The sequence below is a fragment of the Populus alba genome, chromosome 19 (genome assembly GCF_005239225.2).
Source record: "Populus alba chromosome 19, ASM523922v2, whole genome shotgun sequence".
Classification (NCBI taxonomy): domain Eukaryota; kingdom Viridiplantae; phylum Streptophyta; class Magnoliopsida; order Malpighiales; family Salicaceae; genus Populus; species Populus alba.
Window position 1 is genome coordinate 14,768,823 of NC_133302.1, and position 23,548 is coordinate 14,792,370.

General features: G+C 33.7%; 2 protein-coding genes and 1 long non-coding RNA gene across 5 annotated transcripts; 2 read left to right on the forward strand and 1 right to left on the reverse strand.

Annotated features, from left to right (window-relative positions):
- The first annotated feature begins 596 nt into the window (after positions 1-596).
- Positions 597-8,391, forward strand: LOC118035975 (tRNA-aminoacylation cofactor arc1). Of its 3 annotated transcripts, XR_004685287.2 has the most exons (13): positions 597-773; positions 1,293-1,394; positions 1,521-1,691; positions 2,090-2,155; positions 2,765-2,830; positions 3,210-3,332; positions 4,712-4,863; positions 4,965-5,055; positions 5,185-5,253; positions 5,959-6,050; positions 6,880-6,943; positions 7,583-7,738; positions 8,023-8,391. XR_004685287.2 is itself a non-coding variant. In XM_035041646.2 (12 exons), the coding sequence occupies exons 1-12, from the start codon at positions 711-713 to the stop codon at positions 7,685-7,687; spliced, it is 1,164 nt and encodes a 387-aa protein (XP_034897537.1). In that variant the 5' UTR covers positions 598-710; the 3' UTR covers positions 7,688-7,945. The 3 variants fall into 3 exon arrangements, 2 of the variants coding, with proteins under 2 accessions (XP_034897537.1, XP_034897538.1); XM_035041646.2 differs by lacking the exon at positions 8,023-8,391 and having other exon boundaries at positions 598-773; positions 7,583-7,945; XM_035041647.2 differs by lacking the exon at positions 8,023-8,391 and having other exon boundaries at positions 598-773; positions 3,216-3,332; positions 7,583-7,945.
- A 1,508-nt stretch (positions 8,392-9,899) lies between these two features.
- LOC118035974 (two-component response regulator ARR17) lies at positions 9,900-11,653 on the forward strand. The gene is made up of 5 exons (XM_035041645.2): positions 9,900-10,745; positions 10,869-10,948; positions 11,044-11,121; positions 11,208-11,278; positions 11,368-11,653. The coding sequence occupies exons 1-5, from the start codon at positions 10,607-10,609 to the stop codon at positions 11,462-11,464; spliced, it is 465 nt and encodes a 154-aa protein (XP_034897536.1). The 5' UTR covers positions 9,900-10,606; the 3' UTR covers positions 11,465-11,653.
- Positions 11,654-11,975: 322 nt separating this feature from the next.
- On the reverse strand, positions 11,976-13,196 carry LOC118035973 (uncharacterized). Its single transcript, XR_004685286.2, has 2 exons — positions 12,919-13,196; positions 11,976-12,807 (listed from the first exon to the last, which is right to left on the reverse strand). It is a non-coding gene; the product is annotated as an uncharacterized lncRNA (long non-coding RNA).
- Positions 13,197-23,548: the final 10,352 nt, after the last annotated feature.

Here is a 23,548-nt window from a genome sequence, read left to right on the forward strand (position 1 = left end):
AGGGTAGATGTGCTTGCCTATTGCTTTGCTTCTTTTAATTATCGAAATTAGTTTTGTTCTATCAATATTCCACTTCCACCACAATTTTCTGAAATTTCCATTCCTATAATTTTGAAAGGGTTTCAAAATGTAAGAACTAACAAACAATCCATTCTTCTTATTTTCCTATTATCCTTTCATGTCATCCTCCTGATGCTATAACATCTAACAAAAAAACACTTGAAATCCTTAAAATTAAAAAAATTTAGAGAAAAAAATATTAAATTATAAAAGTATATAATTTGCACGTAATAATAATATCATTTTTAATAACATTGCTAAAGTTTAGGGATATAATAACGAGTACTTTTCAAAATGTTTTTTATTTGAAAATATATTAAAATAATATTTTTTTATTTTTAGAAATTATTTTTGATATCAGTATAGTAAAATAATCTAATAACATAAATAAATAATAATTTTAAATAAATAAAAAATAAAAAAAATCAAGTTTTTAAAATACTTGAAAAAAAAAAACCAATCAGGCTATAAGTATAGTATAGGAGTAGAATTAGAACGCCGATGACTCCGGAGGTGCAATACTAATGGACCAGATTTATTGTAAGCCCACGTAACCCCTCCCAAAACCCTATTGAAACCCGACCTCACTCTTGCCCTCGAAAACTCAAAGCTAAATTACACAGAAAAGGAGAGAAGAAGCAAGAAGAAGCATGGGTTTGCAAAGAAAGCAAATAATATCATCAGCTCTTAGCAAGCACCTCTCTTTATCTCCTGTAAGCTCATAAACAACAACCCTTTTCAATTACTTGAAAAAATTTATGATCTATGTTTTTAATTTTTCTCTAAATTTTAATTACTGCATGGAGAATTGGTGATCAATAAATGAAGCACTTTACGATTCTTTAGATAACTGCATGCTAATCTTTTCTTCTGGGTATTTAGAAAGGAAGGTTCCTGGCTTGGAATGGTAATTTTTGCTCCTTTTGATGCCCATTTCTTCTTTCTTGAATTTTGTTTTTTGCTGACACGTATTTTTGTTGCCCTTTTACTTCAAATAAACTCGTCTAGTTTTCTATATGATGTTTTGACTATGCATCCTATTATTTGTTTCAATTCTTATAAATTTGGTCAATTTTTCATCATAGTTTTAGCATTGTTTGGTAATGGGTCTTGGTAGGAATACTTTTCTTTTCTGAATGCTTGAAAATCAGATGTCTTGACATTGTTGAATTTGGGAGTTATTCTATTTGATAGTTACTTACTTAACAGCTTAAAATACTTGATTAATGTAGGAAGCTCCTTTAGGTGACCTTGGAGAGTATGATATTAAGAGTTTGTATTTGAACATTTTGAAGTCATCAGGAAAAAGGTCCCCATCAAAAGAGAGTGAGGCGGTAAGGTTTCTCTGGTTTGTTATGAGCACACAGCTGCGCTACCATGGGATCTTGCTCTTTGCCATGCTTGACTCTTAGGGGTCCCCGTTTGATTTCTTGATCTAAAAAAGTAATTGTTTGTTATAGGTGATGAAATGGATAAGCTTTGCAGAGATTTTTCCAATAGATTCTTCGACATGCTTTGATGCTCTCAGTGGGTTGAACAAAGACTTGGCTCTGAATTCTGTGCTTTTGGGCAATGGATTGACACCCTCTGAAGCTGATATTATAGTTTTTTCAGTAATACATTCATCTGTGGTATGCATTCTATTCCTTTCATGATAAATTCTCCTTTCACATTTGTTGTCCCAGTCACTAACCATAAAGTTACTATATACAAATTTTATTTCCAGCATGGATTTTCATTTTTTCCTCCTCTGTCGTTGAAAACAATTTAAAACAACTTGGCGTGGAAAAATTGAATACTTTCATGAATCAGTTGCATCCTCTGTGCTTTGCTCAAAATTGCTTGGGTTGCCCTCTTTTTTGAATTTATTGCTTCTCAAATCTGAAGGGTGGAGGCTTCAAAATTCAGAGCGGCAGGGTCAAGAAATATATATACATATTTTTCCCTGTACAAAAGTTTTATCATATGATAAACACTTCACCCACATGTTTGAAATTCTCCTGACTTTTGATTGGTTATTTATTGCTAGATTGGCCTTTCACATTTAGAGAGGGGAAAGTTGGTGCATGTAATGAGATGGATGGATTACATCCAGGTAAGACCATATTCATATTTTTAAACGTCATGGGAGATGGGTGATGACGTGTATTAAAAGAAACTTTCTTAATTGCTATCTGTTGACATGAGACGAACTATTGCATAGGCACCCGTTATGTGATGTAACTATTGAGAGCTGCTTTGTTTCTGGCTAGGTTACTATGTTGTGTGTGATGGGCTTCTGTCTGATTTGGCTGTCCTTGTCATGTTTGGCAGCTTATTGATTCAAGTAACAGACATCTTGTGGCATGTAATTGACTTGGAGTGTCAAAGCCTCAAAGGCTTGCAGTTTGACTTTGACTACTCGTATCACTGTACATATATGTTTACCATTGAATAACTTTATGCTGGGGGTCAAGTGGTTGGCTTTTGGTATGCGATTGAGAAACTAGATCCAGCTGATAGAAAGAACAGTGAATAGTTTTTGGGAAAATTGTTATTTCTTCTCAATTCTATCAGAACTTGAATCTACATGCCTGCACCTGATAGCCATAGTTGTACAATCAAAGAAGAATAAACGGCTCTCAAATTTGTGTTTGTAAAATAAATTAGGTACTTGATTTCATGTTAAAAAAATGTTTGGTTAATTTATTCTATTTTTTTGCAGAACAAGGTAGACTTTGGGAAACTATTTGAAAAGGTTTTGCTAGAAAAGGGTGCATTTGAACTTCAGGTAGGTTATCTTGATATCAATATACATCATCTGTTCATTCTTTTTTACTGTTTTTTTTTTTTTTTTTAAATGAAGGCAAGAAGGTTTAAGGTTGAAGAGGAATTGATTTATGTGTGGTTTTGGGAATTTGATATTTTCTGTGCATCCCATGTCAAAAGTTTTAGGAAAGGACAGCTTATTGATTCTAACATGTAAAGTCATATTTTAAATGGAATAGTTGCGTGTCTTATTGCTGCCTTCGTTGTTTCAAAGGGTTTTTTTTTTTTTTTTTTTTTCAATTTACTATGACTCTGTAATTTGTAGTTTTGTACACTAATGTGCCATTAATTGAGTTAGAGCATCTAGTGGCTTATTTCTCTGCGTTCTGATTTAATTCTAGTTGCAGGGAATAAAAGGTGATGCTAAATCAGAAACAGATACAAATGCAAAAAAGACCGTGGAAAACACTAAGAACAAAGAAAAATCGGAAGCAGACCCAAGTACGAAGAAAAGTGATGTTGGGGTATGTCTTTTTCTAGCGCCCCCCCTCAATACCTGTTATTAACGTGTTCAAACTTTTCTTTCTCCTTAAGGCTGTAGTTTTACTATTTTCCCCATGCACAACTCTGTCCTGTCATTTTGAAGAATCCTGTTGAATAGCTTCATCATGACAGCAGGAAAAAACATTAGAATTAAGAAAATGTGCAAAATCACAGCCTATTGAAGTCATAACTAGCATCTAATGTATTCAAACTTTTCTTTCTCCTTAAGGCTGTAGTTTTACTATTTTTCCCGTGCACAACTCTGTACTGTCATTATGAAGAATCCTGTCATTATGAAGAATCCTGTTGAGTAGCTTCATCATGACAGCAGGAAAAAACATTAGAATTAAGAAAATGTGCAAAATCACAGCCTATTGAAGTCATAACTAGCATCTAAAATTCTACACAAGGGGTTTATTTGAACATACTTCCATGCTTGCATTGATGACAGGTGTGCATGCTCTCTTTAAGTTTTAACAAACCCAGTGGCATGTGCTAGAGATAACTGACAATTAGTGGAGAATTACCTGGCACTAGCAGTACTAAAGTTGGAGGAATGAGTTTCTTGGAGAAACAAAAGTTCTCTAAGTTTAGAATTTGAACAAAAATTGGGTTTTAATTAGTCAATTAACTTTTCTTACTTTCAAAGTATAATTTATCAATAACTTCGTTAAGTTTGATTTTTTTACACTGAAAATTCAGTCCCTAAACCTATCATGGAATCTTCATAAAATATATGAGATAATTCCAAGATTGGGCTGCCATGTACTAGCTCAGGTCTGAACTGCTGAAAACTATCAGGATAAACACTAGAAGTGTCAACTATGTGATTCAATCTTTTGCTGCTCCAAAAGACTTTACATAATCCCAGTTAATGTTTTCTTTCCTCACAGATAAATAAGGGATTTCATAGAGCTTCCCACGTGTAAATTTATATTTTACAGTTTTACTGTATGATGCCTGGTTTATTTATTCGAGCAATAGTATTTCTCAAGTTGCTTGGCAGTTGGCCTGGTGATAACAGCTCATGGCAAGCATAGAAAACTTAGTGTATTGTACTATATTTGACCTCCTGCATGACTTTTCTATTTCATTTTATTCCAATTTGACTTGTGTTGTAATGGTTAGATAACATTTTTATTCCAACTTTGCATTATTGTGAGTGAGTGCATGGGTGGTCAAACTTCAATAATTCCTAATAAATGCTTTTGATATTTTATAATTCTTATTTAAAGGTCTTAAAATCTGTTTGGAGACGGCCCTAGCCTTCAATTTTTGTGCATATTGTTGTTGTTACTATTATTTTTAATCTTGGTGCAATTCTTGCTGAGTATCATGTTGGTGTTTTTGGAACTTGTAGAATAAGTCTACTGGAAAAAAAGAATCTGCTCAAGAGAAGAAGAAACCATCTGAAACTGAAGCAGGTGAGAAAGACAAAGAACTAAGTGTCAGTTTACTGAATATACAAGTTGGTCTTATTCGCAAAGCATGGAAGCATCCCTCTGCTGACAGGTATGCTGACAGTTCCCTTTCTTTTGATCTTTGAGTTTTTATTTCATTTTTTTGAAGGAAAACAATCTTATGATATTTTTAATTTTTGATTAATGATTCAGTTTACTGGTTGAGGAGATAGATATTGGAGATGCTAAATTGAGGCAGGTAGTCAGTGGTTTGGCGAAGTTTTGTAGTCCGGATGACTTGACGGTATGATGATTTGTCGAGTTTGATTTAAATAATATGTCACTTCATTTTATTCTGCTCTTTGGATTGCTTTTATGAAGTTATGAAGTTTAGTTGCTAATGCATTCTTTGTTGTTTGTTTCATCTATAAAGAACCGCCGAGTTGTCTTGATTACAAATGTTAAACCTGGAAAGCTACGAGATGTGATGTCAGAAGGCCTGGTAACTACTTTTAATTTGACATTTTCATTTTAATCAATGCCTTTTATATTCTATGTTAAACCGGGTCCTCGCTTTTATTTCAAGATTCTTCCTTTTCATTCCTGGAACTCTTTGCAAGAAAATAAAACTGGACAATATGGTTAGAGTTTACTGTGTCTTGCTGGTAGAGCTATGCTATCTTAAATAACTGTACAATGGTTAGGTAGTTGTGTTGTGATTGTTTCATCTCAAAATAAAATTATTATACTCATCCAGCTTAAAAAGTAGTCTTCTAATTGATCCACTTGTTCATCTTCAACTACGTACAGCTTACAAATGGAAAGGAAAAACAAATTTTAAAAAATCTAATTGTTCGATCATGTCAAGATGCTTGTGATACCAGCTGAGTTTGTAAAATACTTTTGAACAAAGCAATATATCTAACTTCTATGGTTCTTGCACTCTAATTGTGGAAAAATGCCAATTTTGAATTTGAAATGACTTGCTTCTGCTATTACATAACAATGTTGTTGAATCCTTGATCATGTTTATTTCTTTATGAATGCTTTTTTTTTTTTTATGATTGAAATGTTAGTTTATTCTGACGAGTTGCTTACAATATCTATGTCTTTTGTCATTGCACTAGAATATCCCCTTTATTTTAGATTGCAATGACTGAAGAGTGCAGTGATGTCTATATGCGTTTTATAATTCCTAATTTTTCAGGTACTTTGTGCATCTAATGAGGATCACACCATTGTAGAGCCTTTGTTGCCTCCAGAAGGTGCCAAAATTGGAGAACGTGTGTCATTCTTGGGGTATGTATTTAAAGATTACATGGAACTACATCATAATTGAACCATTCTAACACTTACTGCTTCACTGTTTTGAATTATTTATGGGGAACAAGAATTTGTAGTTTACACTTTAGAAAATGCTATTTGGCTTTCAACACTAATTTTTTATCACATCCAAAAAAAAAAAGAAAGAAAGAAGAGGAAGAAGCTAAAACTAGCTAGTCCTGTAATGTTACCTTCGATGTGCCCTTTGAATATATAGCTTGTTGTCACTACAATATACTGCTATGTAGATTTTACAAAGGTACTGTTGAATTGTTTTCTCATGATCGACAATGCATCTTTTAGACAGGCAAGGCACCTTTTCTTTTTCTTTCTTTTTTTCTTTTGATGATGAAAAACATTTTTTTTGTTGCCATGTTGCCACTTATGGCACTGCCACCTTTTGGCATAAATGTGAATGTGAGCAGGCTTGTATAACCCCACTTATAATCTGTAATTGTTGGAGAAACATCATTCTCACAAATCAGTAGAGAGCAAATGAGGGGCACTGGTCATTGGTCTTGGAATTGTTTTGACTTTGGGCAGCCAAAGTGCTTTTAAATGACCAAGTGCTGTGCCATTATGATTCTCAAAATTAGGAATAGTGCACTGTGATGCGTAGTGTCTATACATGGCTTATATGCATGCATTTGGCTGCAATAATCATAGTGTAACCTTTATTTACAGCAAGCATTTTTTATTTGGCTGGATCATCTATTATTTTCTCTGTATTTACTTATTCAGAAATAAAAAATCTTCTACTGCAATAGTTTTTTCCCATGTATAAATGTTAAATGTCTTCATGTAGGATTGATGGGAAGCCAGAAGATGTTCTTAACCCAAAAAAGAAGCAGTTAGAGAAAATAACACCGGTATGAGGTTCAGGCTTAAGTATTTTTTTGTTATAGGTTTATGTTCAGCAAGCATCCTCTTGATATGCACTTGCAGCTTAAATTTTTGATCATTTATTAGAATCATGGTTGTGAATTAGTCAGTTGGACGATGCAGTTTTCAGTTTGCTCTTCCCATTGCAAACAGCTTCAATTAATAAAATGATATGATGCTTGATGCCCCAATATTTTTTTTGAAATACATGATATATTCAACAAACAATGAACATATGAATAAGCACTATATTTCTAAAAAAGCATTTTCAATGGCAAAAGCAATTTAGAATAGTCAAATTGTTGATATGGCTCTCTGTTGAAATACAAGACATACCGATCATATTTTCTTTCCTGTGGATTTTGTAAAATGCTTTGCACCAGCAAGTCATTACTTTAGTCTCTAGCTTGTTTTTGCTTTTATATGGTTTCTGAATCGCTAGAAGTTTCACGTCAAGTTTTTGGGTTACCTTGAAAGAGCTGATTCGACAGTTCTGATGCATGGTTGTCATACCTAGCCATTAATGTTGTGATCATCAGTTGTGCAATTCTTGTCTTTCCTTAAAGTTTGTTATAGGAATCCTAAGAGTATCATTATTTGATCATATGGGTGTTTCATGGGCGCAGAATCTTTTCTCGGATGACAAGGGTGTGGCCACATTTAAGGGAATACCATTTATGACATCTGGTGGGCCGTGTACATCATCCATTCCGAAGGCAAGCATCAAATGATTCCAATGATCAATTGGACCTTAAAAACGCCATGCGGCTTACCCCTTTGAGGTTCATATTCCAACTTTACATGAGAAGATACTCGTAAACTGTCATTCAGTTGTCTTTTGAAAATATTTAACGAAGTCTTGTTTTAATCAGTTTGATGACTGTTGTATTAAGTTAAATTTTGTTGTCTTGACTCATTAATGATGAATATATCGTGTTAATTGATGAGTGCTGCATTTTTGTGGCATAATGAACAATCCGTTTTAAATCTTTTCCAGTGAAATCCCATATCCTGCTCTGATCGTTCTCAGAAATTTATGTAATCTCCTTCCCTCTCTTTTGTGCAGTACATTGTACTGGAACGCATTCTAGAAAATGGCCAACCATTCTTGATAGCTCATCAAGTCCCCTTTCCCAATTTGCTCCATCCATGACAATGGATTCGAGAAGGCACAGGCCACATGCAAAATCTGTGTTGCAGATTGGCCCCATTACCATGCATGCAGGGAACGGCCACCACACCAGTGGGCACACACACTAGTTCACTTATTTATTGCTATGGGTTCTCCTAAGAGTTAAGATAACTCCGTTCGAGGCAGTATATTTCCTCATTCACTCCAAAAAAAAAAAAAAAAAAACCCTGTTGCATGCTCACACGCTAGAGCTTCGCAAGCAATAAAAAATCCTTTATATATATATATATATATAGAATGCAAGATCGTTTCGGATTTCAATTTAAAGATGCTTCCTTCATTTTCCCTTTATCCCAGGCATTTCTGAATTGGAAGTAAATCCTGCATTTGTGACTGTAAATCATGCATGCGAAGCTCAGGGCCAGTTATCTCATATCACTCGCACAAAAAATCATAGTCCATGACGTTTGAGAACGCAGGAAATCTTTAGTCTCACTGCATCTGTGAATTATATCAAATCTAATATATGAATCATAATGGATTCATTCGGATGATGGTCATGTCAACCCAAATAATGCTGTTTGTTCTGCCCAGCAGGCCCTACGTGGGTCTCACGCCACATGGCTTGGATCCAATGCCACAAGCCTCGAGGACATCCCTTGTTCTCAATTCCTTGCAAGACGTTTGAGTGCTTAAAGATGTTTAATAGAATCTTAGCAGAGAAGCATCATCTGATGTTGTTGCCAGAAAATCATCGAGTATTGAATGGCCAAGAAAGGGAGAGGGCTCGGCTACATAATCAAGGCAATTGAGAGAAGGAAAGGAAAGAAAACGTGCATGGCTTGGCGATAAAAGGAAAGGCCACTCAAGCGGGGGGGGGGTGTGTTAGCCAGGAACTGGCTGTGAAATCACAGATTTGTGATTTGTTTTGCTTGTCTTTGGGCACCAAAACAGAGAGGGAGAGAGAGGGAGGGAATCGCATTGGATTTTGTTGGTTAATAACACTAATCCTTAATCAACAAAGGCTCCGGCTCTCCATAATCCTGAATTGTCCATGATCAGACTACAAAGATTCTGTACTCCTAAATCAAATTTTAAAAAATTGGCCACATATTTTATAGTCCAAAATGATTATTCTCCAAATCTGTCCAGTTGTGAGATGGAGATTTTATATGGTCAAGAAATTGGATCTTCCAGGTAAAGCTTTGATCGTGTTAACCAATCTGAAAATCATTTCATATCATTTAGGATCATTAGTATTATACTTTCTGTAGATCCTATGGTAACAAAATCATTGTGTCATTTTTTTTTACAAAAAAAAAAAAAAGGAAAGAAAAGAGATGGAAGTAACCAACAATGAGTGGCTGACTTGGTAAAGTGGATGTCGGTGTGGGTTAAAATATCATATATAGTCTTTAATTTGACTTTCTTTACCCTAAAATTGATGGCCATGGATCATATTGTAAATCTTGTTTTGCAAGTTTTATTCGAGGTGTAAAGATCTAATTCAGTACATGTAAATTGACTTAAGATACCCTCTCTCTCTCTCTCTCTCTCTCTATATATGTATATATATATAAAAGAGATAACCTAAAAAACCTTATATTAAAAACACAATAATGGGACATAATTTCTATAGTCCCCATAGAAATGAAAGAAATTAAGTGGGGAGGTGTAATTTCGTAACGTGGCATAACCTAGCCATTGCTTGAAAGGATAGTATGATAATTAATTAGGTGTCCATGGTCAAGGTAGGTGAATGCTAGTTTTAGCTGACAAAGAAGCTTCATATATTTTGCCAAAAAAAAAAAAAAAGGTACTGTAGACTCTAGTATTTAATTTTAAGTCGAAGATCAAGATTCAAATCTGCCCTTAATTATTACCTCAACAGTGCCATGAAATACTTTAAAGAAAGTCAAGAGTAATTACACAAAAATTATGGCTATGTGTCCACTGCTGATTTCAATCTTGTTAAGTTAGGCGGTCCAAAATCCATGAAATGCCCGCAGGCAGCTGCAAGGCGAGGCAAAGAAGATCTTGCAGAGAGGATACGAACACAGATACTGATACTGATTCTATAAAAGACTGTAAGAATGGTGTGATATGGTTCGGTGGGATGATGGAGACTGACTGAATCAAATCCATAGGAAACCGAGAAGGATCACGAAATATCTGTGATCTACTTTGATATTATCCCCCACCCTCTAGCTGTGAATATTTAGTCCTTCCTTTTTTTCTCTCTGTAACATTTTGTCTCTCGAGTCCACTCACCTAACAGCATGTTTCACATTCATTGTGCTGTGGGCTTCTCATTCTCACTATAAATACGCATCATAAAACGTTCATACAACTCCTGTGAGTTTGTTTCCTTCGTGTTATAATTGTAAGACTTTGTTGGAAAATAAAGGGTCTGTGTTCTTCAGCCTCTGTGTTAGTTATTTGCTGCAAGCAAAGCTTTTATTACAGTTTCAGTTATTCGTCCACAGGCCTCCCTCTTGCTCTACCTCGGGGGGAGAATATGGATGGTGGTGGTGGGTCAAGGGAGAATGTGACGGCGGGGGGAGCATATACGGAAGAACTCCATGTTTTAGCTGTTGATGACAGTCTCGTTGATCGAAAACTGGTGGAAAGACTGCTCAAGAACTCTTCCTGCAAGGGTAAAACCAATCTCACTTTTCTTTCCATTTTCTTTGCCTTTACTTCAGACAAGAAGAACATGTAGATTTGGCAGTGGGCGGAGTTATAAACACATGCTCAAGAACTAATTTGATTTGCTGCAGTGACTACTGCGGAGAATGGGCTGAGGGCGTTGGAGTATTTGGGCTTGGGAGATGAGAAAAGGACTTCCTTGGAGGATAATGTAAGTTGTTCATGTCATAATCAATTGCATGCACTTGAGCTGAAACGAAGACAAACAGTAATGGCTGTCTTCATGTTTGATTATCCACACTACAGGTCTCAAAGGTGAATTTAATAATTACAGATTATTGCATGCCAGGAATGACAGGGTATGAGCTCCTCAAGAAAATAAAGGTATCCTTATCGTTTTTGTTTTTGTTTTTGGTGCCCAGTCAGGTCCATAATGCTGACCACATATTAACACTTCTTCTCACAAACAGGAATCGTCAATTCTGAAGGAGATTCCTGTTGTGATTATGTCTTCTGAGAATATCCCAACCCGTATTAACAAGTAAGACATTTCTATTTCTGATGAACATGTTGTGCAAGCTTTTATTTTTCACCCCTCGCTCACTCTAAGTGATTCACCACGCAAAACAGGTGCTTAGAGGAAGGAGCTCAGATGTTCATGCTAAAGCCCCTCAAACAATCAGATGTGGTGAAATTGAGATGTAATTTGATGAACTGCAGAAGTTAATTATTATGTTAATGGTGGGTTTTTTTAAGAACATTAGTGATCAAAATTACCAGAGGAATGAAGCCAGACAATGAACAATCCTCCGCAGTCCACATTTTGTTATCACTAGATGAACTTGGTTTAAGCTAAACCAAATCGATTTTGATTTTGTTCTCAAGTTAAAATGACTTCAATGACTTCCTTGCTGCATTTATGGCTTTTACATTTCTGTTTTTCAGGCAGGTGTTGAGCTTTGACCTTTCTGTATGATTAAATAATGGCCTGCTTTTTAGTTCACTTCTGGGCCTTGCACCCATCCCAAGAAATTTTGTTACCCATATCCATCTTTGAATCTACAGATCCTTCTAAACTGATGCTCTTGGAGAAAACCTAAGGCGCCCCTTGTGCTATGAATCATATATATATATATATATATATATATATATATATATATATATATATATATATAAAAATCCAATCATGGTCATAATTCACTTCTGTGTTGATTACTCTGTTTCTGATTTTCCCTGACTACAAAAGGCAAATTTTGGCAATGATAAGTGTAGCATATGCTTGATGTTTACAGAATCAAATCAGAGATGGCCTTAACCAAAGATTTTAATAGAATTCCCTGGTTACCAGGCAGCTCTGCTTGGCCTTGATCCGCAAAAACATGCATGCTTACAAAGTCAACATGAATTTTCAATCCAATAATTGATTAACTTATTCTATCAGTTGAGACAAAAAAGCTGCAATGAATGAGTAACAGCTCTCCAAATCCATAAAGAGCCGGATACCAATTATATAAAGCATAGAACCTTCCCTAGTAACTTTGATTCCTCGCAACCCCAAGTGTTCAGCTCCCCCAGATTCAACCGATCTCTTATACAACCTCCAAACCTTCTCCTTTTCTTCTCTTTCTCCTTCATGTCTCTATCAAGACAATAAGCATACAGGACTGTGCAAGTACTGAAGCCAAAAAGCAAGGCAGCTTGATCATAAGATCCTTGCATAAATAAATACGCCAAAGAATCATATAAAAACTTCTTTTCTTCATTAACATGGTACAAACTCAAAAGCTCGAGATTGGACCAAACCTTAAGAAAAGAAAATGATACAAATTCAGAAGGAATGGAAATGCTTGTGGTGGTCATGCTGATGTCTGTGGTCATCCAATCGAAAGCACTGCATGACAGGGTAACAGCTTACAAACAGGCATCTCCCAATCCTTCTAGCTATTGATGACACTGCAACACAAGGGCAGCAACGAGATGCCATGCGTTTAGGTTTGCCATAACCTCTCCTCTTCTTTTGCTGACCGTGAATGTTACCGCCCTTGACTTGGTTCTTCATATCGTGATCACCTAAAACATTACAGAACCAGCGAAGAATCAGGTCTTACGAAAGATAACAAGAGAAGTGACTAGAAAGGGACAAGAACATGCTCTAGTTAAAGAGCAGGTCATGTTTCGTACCCTGAAGATCGTGCATGGCGATGGTTTTGGTTCTGATGGATGGAAATTATCGATGGCTGAGATCGAAATAACAACAAAGTATATGCATAGAAAGAATGAAGAGAGAACAAGGATGGAAGAGAGGGAGTAATTGTATATAATGAAAGAGCAAGTTGCTGTTTTGTTAGTGGTGGGTGGTAATGGAGAATATTCGAGAGGATGGGAGTGCTTTTCTCGTAAAGACAGCAGAGCTTCGAGGGTTGAATGAAAACTTTGCTATACGCGTGGAAAACGTATCGTTTGCGTGTTCCTGTTAGTGTGTCGAGTGCCCAATTAAAACTTGTCAATGATGTTGTCCTTCTTCTCGAGTTACAATTCAATAATCTCGACCAAGCTACCTTGGTAAAGATAAAATTATGTTAATCCTCTGAGAGGTGCGGTTAATTGGTCAAATTTATTATTTAGAAGTTATTAATTCAAGTATCATAAATTTTAAAATCATTAAAAGTTTATATAGTCATTAACTTTAAGATCTCGAGAGATTAATTAAGATATGTGTAAATTGATTTAGACATCTACAATTAACCAAAAAAGTTAATATTATGCTTTATATATGTTTAGTATTTTAATGTGAGATGTTTTCCACACTTTACAATAGCTTATTTGCCTTCATTTCTATTATTTTTCAGTTTTTTTTTATAGTTTTGAAACTCGGTCCAACTCGACGAGTTGATCCAAAATTGGAATCAGGCCGGGTTTAAAAAAAAATAAAGAAAATAAAAAATCTAGATGACCTGGCTGACTTGGTAGGTTGATCCAATGATCTGATTGACCCGGCAAGACCCGGTTGCAATTCATTAACTATTTTTTTAACCAAAATAATTTCGTTTTGGTTTATAAAAAATAATTGAGATAGACCTGGGTGACTTGGTAACCCGAATAAAATCTATGACCCGAGTCTTGGATCGGATTGACCACCAAAATGAGTTTAAAAACTCTAGTTTCTTTTGCCTCTAGTTTTTTCTTTTTCCCCTCTATGATGGAGAGCTTAGGCTATTGTCTTTTATAAAGAGGTTTTGACTTTTGTCTCCTTTGTATTTCTAGATCTTGTTAGTAGTATAACTAAACAAGTGATGTTATCGAATCCTATGAAAGTGATTGCAATTATTTGTTTTGCATTAAAAAGCATGTAGTAAAATCCTAAAAATAAATAATTGATTCTTGACAATAATAAATTTTCATCCAAATCATATTATAAGTGGCTCCACAAGTAAATATTATTAAAAAAATTGTTTAATTATTGTTTGTGCTATTTCATTGAAGCATGCTTCTTATATTTTAAGATTTCAGCTTGATATTATATTTGTTAGAATAATTTTGTAATCTGAGTGTCATTTACATGCATTTTTCTTATAATTAAACTAAATAAAAAACTAATCTGAATTGCTTCAAGTTCTTTATTTAGATCACTACTAATTTTTAGCAACACAGTATAGTAATGACATAAAATATTGGAAGATTGATTGTAGGAGTTGAATACCATGCATACATTTCAGTTTTAAAAATGGGAAAACCTAAAAAAAATCCTCAATTTAGGAACAAACTTTACGTAGTCCCCAAAGATCCCTAGTATATTAATAGATTAATCAATCGGATAGTTTATTAGTTTTAATTAACAAAATCATTAAGTAATCAAATAAAACTCTTTGCTTTATTAAGAAAACTATATGAATTTAATAAAATTTCTCTAATCATATGCTTCAAAGCTGGGATATTAAGTAATTCAATGGTTTATAAATAGAAAAGATAAATTGCACGAGTTTCAAGCATCTAGTTAGCATTTTTAATTGAAACACGTTTGAAAATTCATCGATATTTTTTAGATCTAATTGAGATAAAAATAAGTTGGGACCTAATCTAGGTTGCTAATAAAGGTTAGGGACTCTTAAGTGGCTTGCTAAAAAATGAAACCATGTGGTGATGAGAATTAACCACTAATATTATAAGATTCATTTTATATATGCTGATTGAATCAATTACAAGGATATGAGCTAAAAGGATCAAAAAAACATTTAATGATATGATTTATAACATTCGAGCCCAACATGTTCTAAGAATTCCTTCTAAGATGTTGTCAAGCAAGAAATTGGGTTCAAAGGAGAATTAAACCTTGATTAATGTGATCCACGTGAGAGATGAAGCTAATTAACATGTACTAGGGTTTGACTACATAGCTTTATGTTAATAATTATAACTCTCAATCCGACAGTTTGATCCTACTAAGATTTTTTCACAAGATTTTAAATGCTTTATTTCCTAAAGAGTTAAAATTTTATAGAAATCAAATTCTGGAAGGCCTTTCGATAAGACCTAGAAGTTACTATACAAATTAGGCTTTTATTTGTACAAGATTTGGGCTTGTATTTTATTTTACTCATACTTTTAAGTTAGTTATTTATTCGGGTTTAACTTTTGACCCATAGTTAATTAGAGTTTATTTTTGTTTCTGTCAAACATATAAATACCTTTTATGTTTAGGATGTGAAGACAAAATAGTTTTTCAATAAAAATTACATATATACTTTTGCTTTTGGTTTTTCATTGCTCTTTTTAGAACTTATAAAAAAAATCATATTAGTGGCATTCTAACCATAAATTTTCGTTTCTTGATTTAAATAATCAACAGATTAGGGTTTTATAATCTCGTTTTAGTTTCTTTAAGTAAGTATTCCAATTCTTGATTGGAGGTTCCAATGTTTTGCCTTTTAAATTCATATTAATTGGTTTCAAAGCTTATCTCTAAAATTAGATTTATTATATTTAATTTCTTGTTTGCATTATTGTTCTCTTTTTGTTTCAATATTACATTATATATAACTATTCTTTTTATAAAAACCACACTAATATAGGATTTGATTTAATTACGTGTGCATTCATCAAAATAGTTAACACAAATTAGTCTAGCTTGTTACTATATCATGTAATTTATTAGTGTTATAAACTTCCTTGTTCCTTAAACTAAGGAAAAAAAGGTAATTTTTTTTTTATAATTTATATCGAATTATATTTTTATGATTTGATATAAATTTTAAAACTAAACCAAATCGAAAATGATTAATTTTTTTTAACATAAATTTTATTACAAAGAGAACATAAATTAATTATATAATTGATAATTAAAGCATCCAATTCAATTTAAATAATAATAAAAAGATTAATATAATGTGAGATGCTAATATCATTTTTTAAAGTTTGTCTTCAAGATTTATGTAATTTATATTGAGTGAAAAATGGATTAACTACCGTGACCATAAATAAATAAAAACAAAAACAATTGCTACAAATGGCGATTTTAACAATATTAAAACCAGATTATATTAAATGTGAGTGTAATTAATGCAAAAAAACCCTAGTTTAAACAATTATGTTTTTCTTTCATTATTACTATTATTATTTATCAAAATCAACTTTGAATGGCTTATTTTGTAACCATTATAATCCATTTAAAATGTTGGCAGCAGGACAACCCATTGGGCCATCACGGCTATACTCAACAATTACACAAAATAAAAAAAAAACCAAAAGAGTTTAGTTTTCTCCTGTGCATTATAAGGAGAAAAATTGTGAATCCAAGCAGTGTTTTAGCTATTTTATCCTTCATAATTTAAGCTTCCTAACACTCACTCAAGAGTAATATAATATTTTTCATAAGATATATTAGAGATTGCAACATTGGATAGGGGTAAAGGGATCTTTTAAACTTTTATTAATATAATGCAATGTCAATAATACCCTCAAATGTTGAATTCCCGCCTACACAGGTAAGGGTGTTTTTAGTTTTTTCTTATTCTAGAAACAATATAGTTACTTAAATGCCCTTTGACTCAAATCATTTTTAGCTAATATTGAGGAGGTTTTCAGTTTTTTTTATTATGTTTTTTTTTTTTATTAATATTATATGGGATCATGGGCAATTTGATATTTGTATAGAACAAATTAAAAGAAAAAAAAATTGCCAGCATGTGCATTACACGTGCTAGCATGTGGGAGACGTTTGTGCCTTTTGGGTGGCGCGTGCTACGCCTCCCATTGGAAGAACACTGCATGTCGAGGTGACATTGAAAGCATCTCGCCACCCCTTTTATGGTGGTGAGGCGCATTCCTCTGTTCCATGCAAGGTGGAGCTCTGACGGCGTGTCCCCCCCCTCTTCTCTCTCTTCCGTCTTGAAAAATATGTAGTCTTTGCCAAAGTCAAAAGGATGTGTTATTCATTATCTTTATGGTCATCTTTTTTTTTTTTTTTTATTTGTATCAAATTACAATTATTTATTTTTTCATGCATCATTTGTCATTTGATTTTTATATCAAATTTGTCCTTTTATTTTATAATATTTCAAGTTTGACCTTCAATGTTTTGATTTCTAATTTAGATTCTCGGCTCTTTTATGAAATTTTAATTTCGTTTCAATTTCATCCTTAGATCCATGATTTTATTTTTATTTTTTTCAAACTTAGTCCTCATTCTCTTGATTTTTATTTTTGTTTTGGATTATTTAGTAAATTTGGTTTTTCTTTTCAATTCTGTCCTTCAATTCAAATTTTTATGATATTTAAGATTTGACCCTCAATGTTTTGATTCCTAATTTTGATTCTTAGCTTTTTTTTTTTTTATCAAATTTTAATTTATTTTCAATTTCATCCTAAGATCTATAATCTTGATTTTTTTAATTGTTTTTAGATTTGGTCCTCATTCTCTTGATTTTTAATTTTTATTTTGGATTCATTTGTTATTTGTTTTTCAATTTTGCCCTTCAATTTAAAATTTTAGTTTATCATCTTAATTTTTCAAACGAGATTCTTATTCCTTCAATTGCTATTTTTTTATTGTTCGATTTTTATTTTATTTAATTATTCGGTATGTGATTTATTGGGATTTGGTCTTCTTGGTTTTTCCCATTCTTTCTAGGCCCTACCTGAGAGTCAATCCGTGACAATAATCGAGTCACGGGTTGAGGGAGTTAACTCGAGTTCACCCAAATCAACCAAATCTTTTTGTTTTATAAAAAAATCAAAGTGATGCCATTAAAAAAAATAAAATCAGTTAATGGATTTTGACCCCTTTCTTATTAGATTTTTCCTAGGCTAATTGAAACATGGGTCAACTTGGGTTTTTGATCGTCTTATACTTGATCAATTCTCTTTTAATTTCTTTTGAAACTCATCCCGGTCTAAGCCAAGGGTCACGTGGGTCACGTGTCAAGCTGTCAAGTCGAGTCAAGTTTTGAAATAGTTTTTTTTTCAGATGTTGTACTTCTAGTTTAGTCACTAGTTAGAATCATGGGTTTAAAAAGTTAACACAGGTGGACATTGTTTTCTTCCCAATTACATCCTGAGGTTATTTGTTATTTACTTTAGTTTTCTTTTCAATCTAGTTCTCCATGTCTCATGATCTAGATAAAAGGTTTATCCGAGTGGTCCAAGTTTTTTTGTTGTCGCTTTTGTTTTATCCTTTTTTATTTTGTTCTTCAAAATTCAATTCCTTTAAAAATTAAGTTTTTTTTTTCTTGTTTTGTCTTTTTATTGGATTATTTTGTCCACATGATCTTATTCACGGGTTTTGGCAATCTTACTTGGTTTTATTGGTGCTTTGTTTTTTTTTATTTTTTCTTTCTAATTTTATCCTTGTTAAATAATATTTATGTAGTCTTATTTATTAAGGGTAGAATAGTACTTTCAGTTTAACCTATATATACTTTATTTGTATTTAGGTTAAGACTATGCATTCATAATATACAGATTATTCAGAATTCTAGCCTCCCTTTTGTGTTTGATCTCAATTAGTTTAACATGGTATCAGAGCTGGTTTTATGAAACGAGGCTTAATCCTAAATACAGCTTCACGGATCCAACTTGTCGTGATATTTTGTCTTCCGCTTCTACAAAATTAGGTATTTCGACAGTTTCTGCAATTATTCTGGTATTTCGACAGTTTCTATAATTATTCTGGTATTTTGTCTTCCCTTCATCCAAGGTTGTTAAAATCATGTTTTGAATTATTTGAAAAAATCGAAAATAGGTAAAATCGGGTTGAAATCAGGTAAAATCATTAAAATCGGGTGAAATCACAAAAGATCGCGAGTTCAAGACCAATTTAATAATTTCACCCAAATACATAAACTAAAGTCAATGTTTCCCTCCATGCTCCAGTTGTCCGGTGCCTATTGGCTGAGTAAATGCATAGTCACTCCAAAGTCTCCAATCATTGGTGCATCACCTTTGTTCTTTTTCAATGAAAACAAATCCCTAATCTCCTTCTCTTTCAACCAACCGGCAACCACAAAGCGGCGACGATCAATCTAGTCTTCACTCCAGTCATCAGTCCATTCTTCACTCCAGTCATCAGTGCTCACGGTCGAGTATTTAATCGGTTCATTTGTCGGTGAGAAGATGTTTCCTATATGTTCTATCTATGAAGCCTGCAAGCTCTTCGGTCAGTTTATCACGAAACCTCATTGATGCAACCATATTATTCGATAGTTTCATCCACATTTAACTAGTGTTTTGCCTATGTTTTATATATAAAATGCCTTGATATTCTTTGTTTTATATTTTGAAGGCACTTTTGGATGAAAGATGTAAAAATGAGTAAATGGAAGGTAATTCGCAGATTTGACGTTCAGTCGATGTTTTGTGCAGAACGTGAGCTCTAAAGGTCGAAATCAAGTGATTCTAGTGGCATTAAAAAGCTAACATCCATACCTTTTTGGACATCTAAGGCAAGACAATAAAATAAGGAAGAGCATGGAAATCGCAACTTTCAAAGTCAAATCTCGTAATCTGCCAGTATTGACCTTTGGTCATTCCGACTTGAATATCTAGAGCTACAAAAGTCCAATTGAGGCAAACTCAATGTTTTTGGATTCCTGACTCAAAGGCCTATAAACGCTCCAAATTTCAGCCAAAAATGATGTCATATGAGGGAGATATGATTTTTCAAAGATGACAACTGAATTCTGCCAGCAAACAGGTTTCGTGAAGAAACGAGTCCAAATTACATTCCGAAGCATCTAAACCGACATCCAAGTTTTTATTTCAGCAATGTAGCTCCTCTAAGTCAAAGCTTGAAGATTTCATGCAAAGCTATTTCTCCTTTTTTAGGAAAATAGTTATTGAACTACTTAAATGTAAATTGTCTACTTAAGGGAGGACTATTTTGTAAAATAGAGATTAGGGTTTCCTAGCATATAAAAAAAATGAGAGAAGAGAAGGGGGGCAACCACCCAAGAGGAGAAAAACGCCCCCCTACTGTAAGAAACCCTAAATCATGCATTCTTCCATCTTTTTGATTAGTTGTTCAACAAACATGCAATGCTAAACTCATTTTCTTGGTTGCAAGGACACGGAAACCTTCGGATTTCAAGAACTGTGAGATCTATTTTATATTTTTCTTTTCAGTTTATATGATGAATATGTTTGTTCTCCTATGCTTATTTTTCCTATGATTGTTTATTTTAATTGCTAGAGCGGACTCTAAGTTATTATTGTAGACAATTTATTGCTAAGTTTGATATCAAAACCGGAGTTGTGGTATATGAACTTGTGAAGCAACTGAGTTTAATAATTGTAGCGGATCTACGTTATTAATCTTAGGGAGAACATTCGATCAAAGCAACATAAGCAGACAACTTAGTTGTTAAGATTAATGAATTTATCTAGATCTTAAGGCTGCCATTGGATTAAATCATTAGTGCGGACACTGTGATTATTTGTTGGTTAGGGTTAGTTATATGGCGGATCCGTTAATTAACCAACGTTAAGAAAAGATAAAAATTCAAAATATAAACTGGAGTTTTGTTTCAAGGATTAGTTCTAATTTCTATAGGTGGATGTGTGCTTGCGACCAATGTTTGTTCTCTTGATAATTTTCTTATTTTATTAAATTCTGTTTGATAGTTTTCTGTTTTATTTTTCTTTAGCCTATATAACATCCAACCCCCCCAAATTGCATAACGTATAGCATAAAAATATGAACTAAATCTTCCTCGTGGGATTGACCCCTTGCTTGCTCTATACTATCTTGTGTGTTGTGTTTTAAGCTAGGGTAATTAATTTGTGCGACCGCGACATCGCAACAAATTTTGGCGCCGTTGCCGGGGAAGTAATTTTAGTTGATTCTTGTGCTAGTACTGTTATTTGCTTGATGCTATCAAGCAAATTCCCAAGCATGCCAAATTCTTGAATGAGTTGTGTACTACCAAGAGAGCTTTCAAACTGAAAGGTCATGAAATGGTAAGTATGGATGAAGTTGTATCTGTTGTTGTTCAAAAGAATATGCCTTTGAAGCAAAAGGACCCAGGTGCGTTTACTATCCCATGTGTTATTGGTAATGCTAGTTTCAAAAGGGCCTTGTGTGATTTAGGTGCATCCATTAATGTTATGCCCAAACATGTTTATGATTCACTTAGTCTTGAGCCTTTGAATAAAACTAGAAGATGTCCTAGTCAAGATTGATAGTTTGGTCATTCTATGCGACTTTTATATTCTTGATATGGAGCATGATTCTTGTGATTCATCAAACATCACTCCTATATTGTTTGGGAGACCATTCTTGAAAACTGCTAATACAAAGATTGATTGTGGTAAGGATACTTTGTCTATGGAAGTAGGAGATGAAAAGATTGAATTTAATTTTCATAATGCAATGACATATCCTTATAGCAATGTTTATTCTATCACATGTTATGACCAAGTTGATAAGTGTGTGCAACAAGTTTGTGATTTTGATAGTGAGGATGGATTAAGCGTAGCTTTGAGCTATGGCTATGATTTTACCAAGATAGAAGAGATGAAGAGGCATATATGTGTACCCCGAAACATGCATGACTCAGCATTGGATTTGCAAGTTTTGCAAATTATCCTCCATGATGCAGGAGTCATTTACTCCATCACGGACAGTGAATGGGTGGCGCCTATCCTTTTGGTGCCCAAAAAGATTAGAATTACGTTGGAAAAAATACAAAATGATGGCTGAGTAAATGCATAGTCACTCCAAAGTCTCCAATCATCGGTGCATCACCTTTGTTCTTTTTCAATGAAAACAAATCCCTAATATCCTTCTCTTTCAACCAACCGGCAACCACAAAGCGGCGACGATCAATCCAGTCTTCACTCCAGTCATCAGTCCATTCTTCAGTCCAGTCATCAGTGCTCACGGTCGAGTATTTAATCGGTTCATTTGTCGGTGAGAAGATGTTTCCTATAGGTTCTCTCCATGAAGCCTGCAAGCTCTTCGGTTAGTTTATCACGAAACCTCCTCCTCTATTCATTAACAGCTTATCCTGCATTATATAATAATCTGTATTTGCCTTAATTGTTACTTTATTCGCACACTAACCATGCTCTCTCTCTCTCCCCCCCCTTTTCATCATTTTTTAGTGCATTTGTTTCTCTCTTTATTGGAACTATAATTATAGAAATTATGTATTTTTAACAAAAACAAATTTTGTACAGCACAAAATAATTGTTATACTAGGCATCTGGTGAATATTTTGATTCACTTATCATGGTGTTCGCAAGAGAGTGTTTCGAATTCTGTTGCACCTTTGGAGGTTTATGCGAAGGCTGTTAATGCGATTTACATTTCATTTGTTTTTTTGAAGTATTTAATTGAAAATGCTCAAAGCAGTAATAGCATCGAGGAGTTGTATTTGTCATTGAATGTAAGTGAACCAGCACCTAATGATTTGAACACAGGTATTTCATTTTTTTTATTTGGTAAGTACTGCAAATTGAATGTCAGGGTGTAGGCTTGTTTCAAAGCATCCATAGTGGATTTATGTTCCATGCTCTGTTGAAGTAAGGTACACCATGGATTTCTCACCATGCTCATTATGTTAAGATTTTATGCAATTTGATCTTCTAAAATGCGTTATTTTTGTTCCAAGTTCAAACACATACCTTCTACATCACGAGTTGCTCAATTTCATGCTTATTGCAATGTCAACCCAACTTCTCTACTGACCATCTCCTGGACCAAGTGACATGAACCCTTTTATTGATGCAGCCATGGTTCAGGTTAGTGGATGACCTTTGGCTTTATTTCTTGCTCTAAGTTTAGAATTGTTTAGATCTTGCAATCTTATTATGGATGTCTTCCATAATTTGCTGGAAAGTTCTTTTGTTAATTTTATTGTTGGGAGATTGCTACTTAATTATATAGTGCAGCCTTGTATCCCATTTAACAATGCATCTCATTCAGTATTTTATGGCGGGAGTCAGCCTGGAGTTTTGCAAAGAGTCGGTTTTGCAGCTCGTATGATGTTCTTATTAGAGCTTCATTTTATTTAAATAGACTTGAACTAGTCAGTTTTCTCATCTGAAAAAGGCTTGAACCACATAGGACTGCTATGTGGAATTTTCTAATATCTATTTACTCTTTCTCATTTTTGTCTCATTTGCATTGCCTGTCTTATGCTTTCAAGTTTGGGTCATATTTATCAGAATACAAATGACGGTATTTGTGTCAATGCATTGTAATTTTCTCCTTAATCTAAAGTGGAACATATATTTCTCCACAACTTCTTTGTTAATTCAATTCATATATTTTGTTAGCCTTCATATACTATTTTTCTTAACCCATGAATTTCCTTTC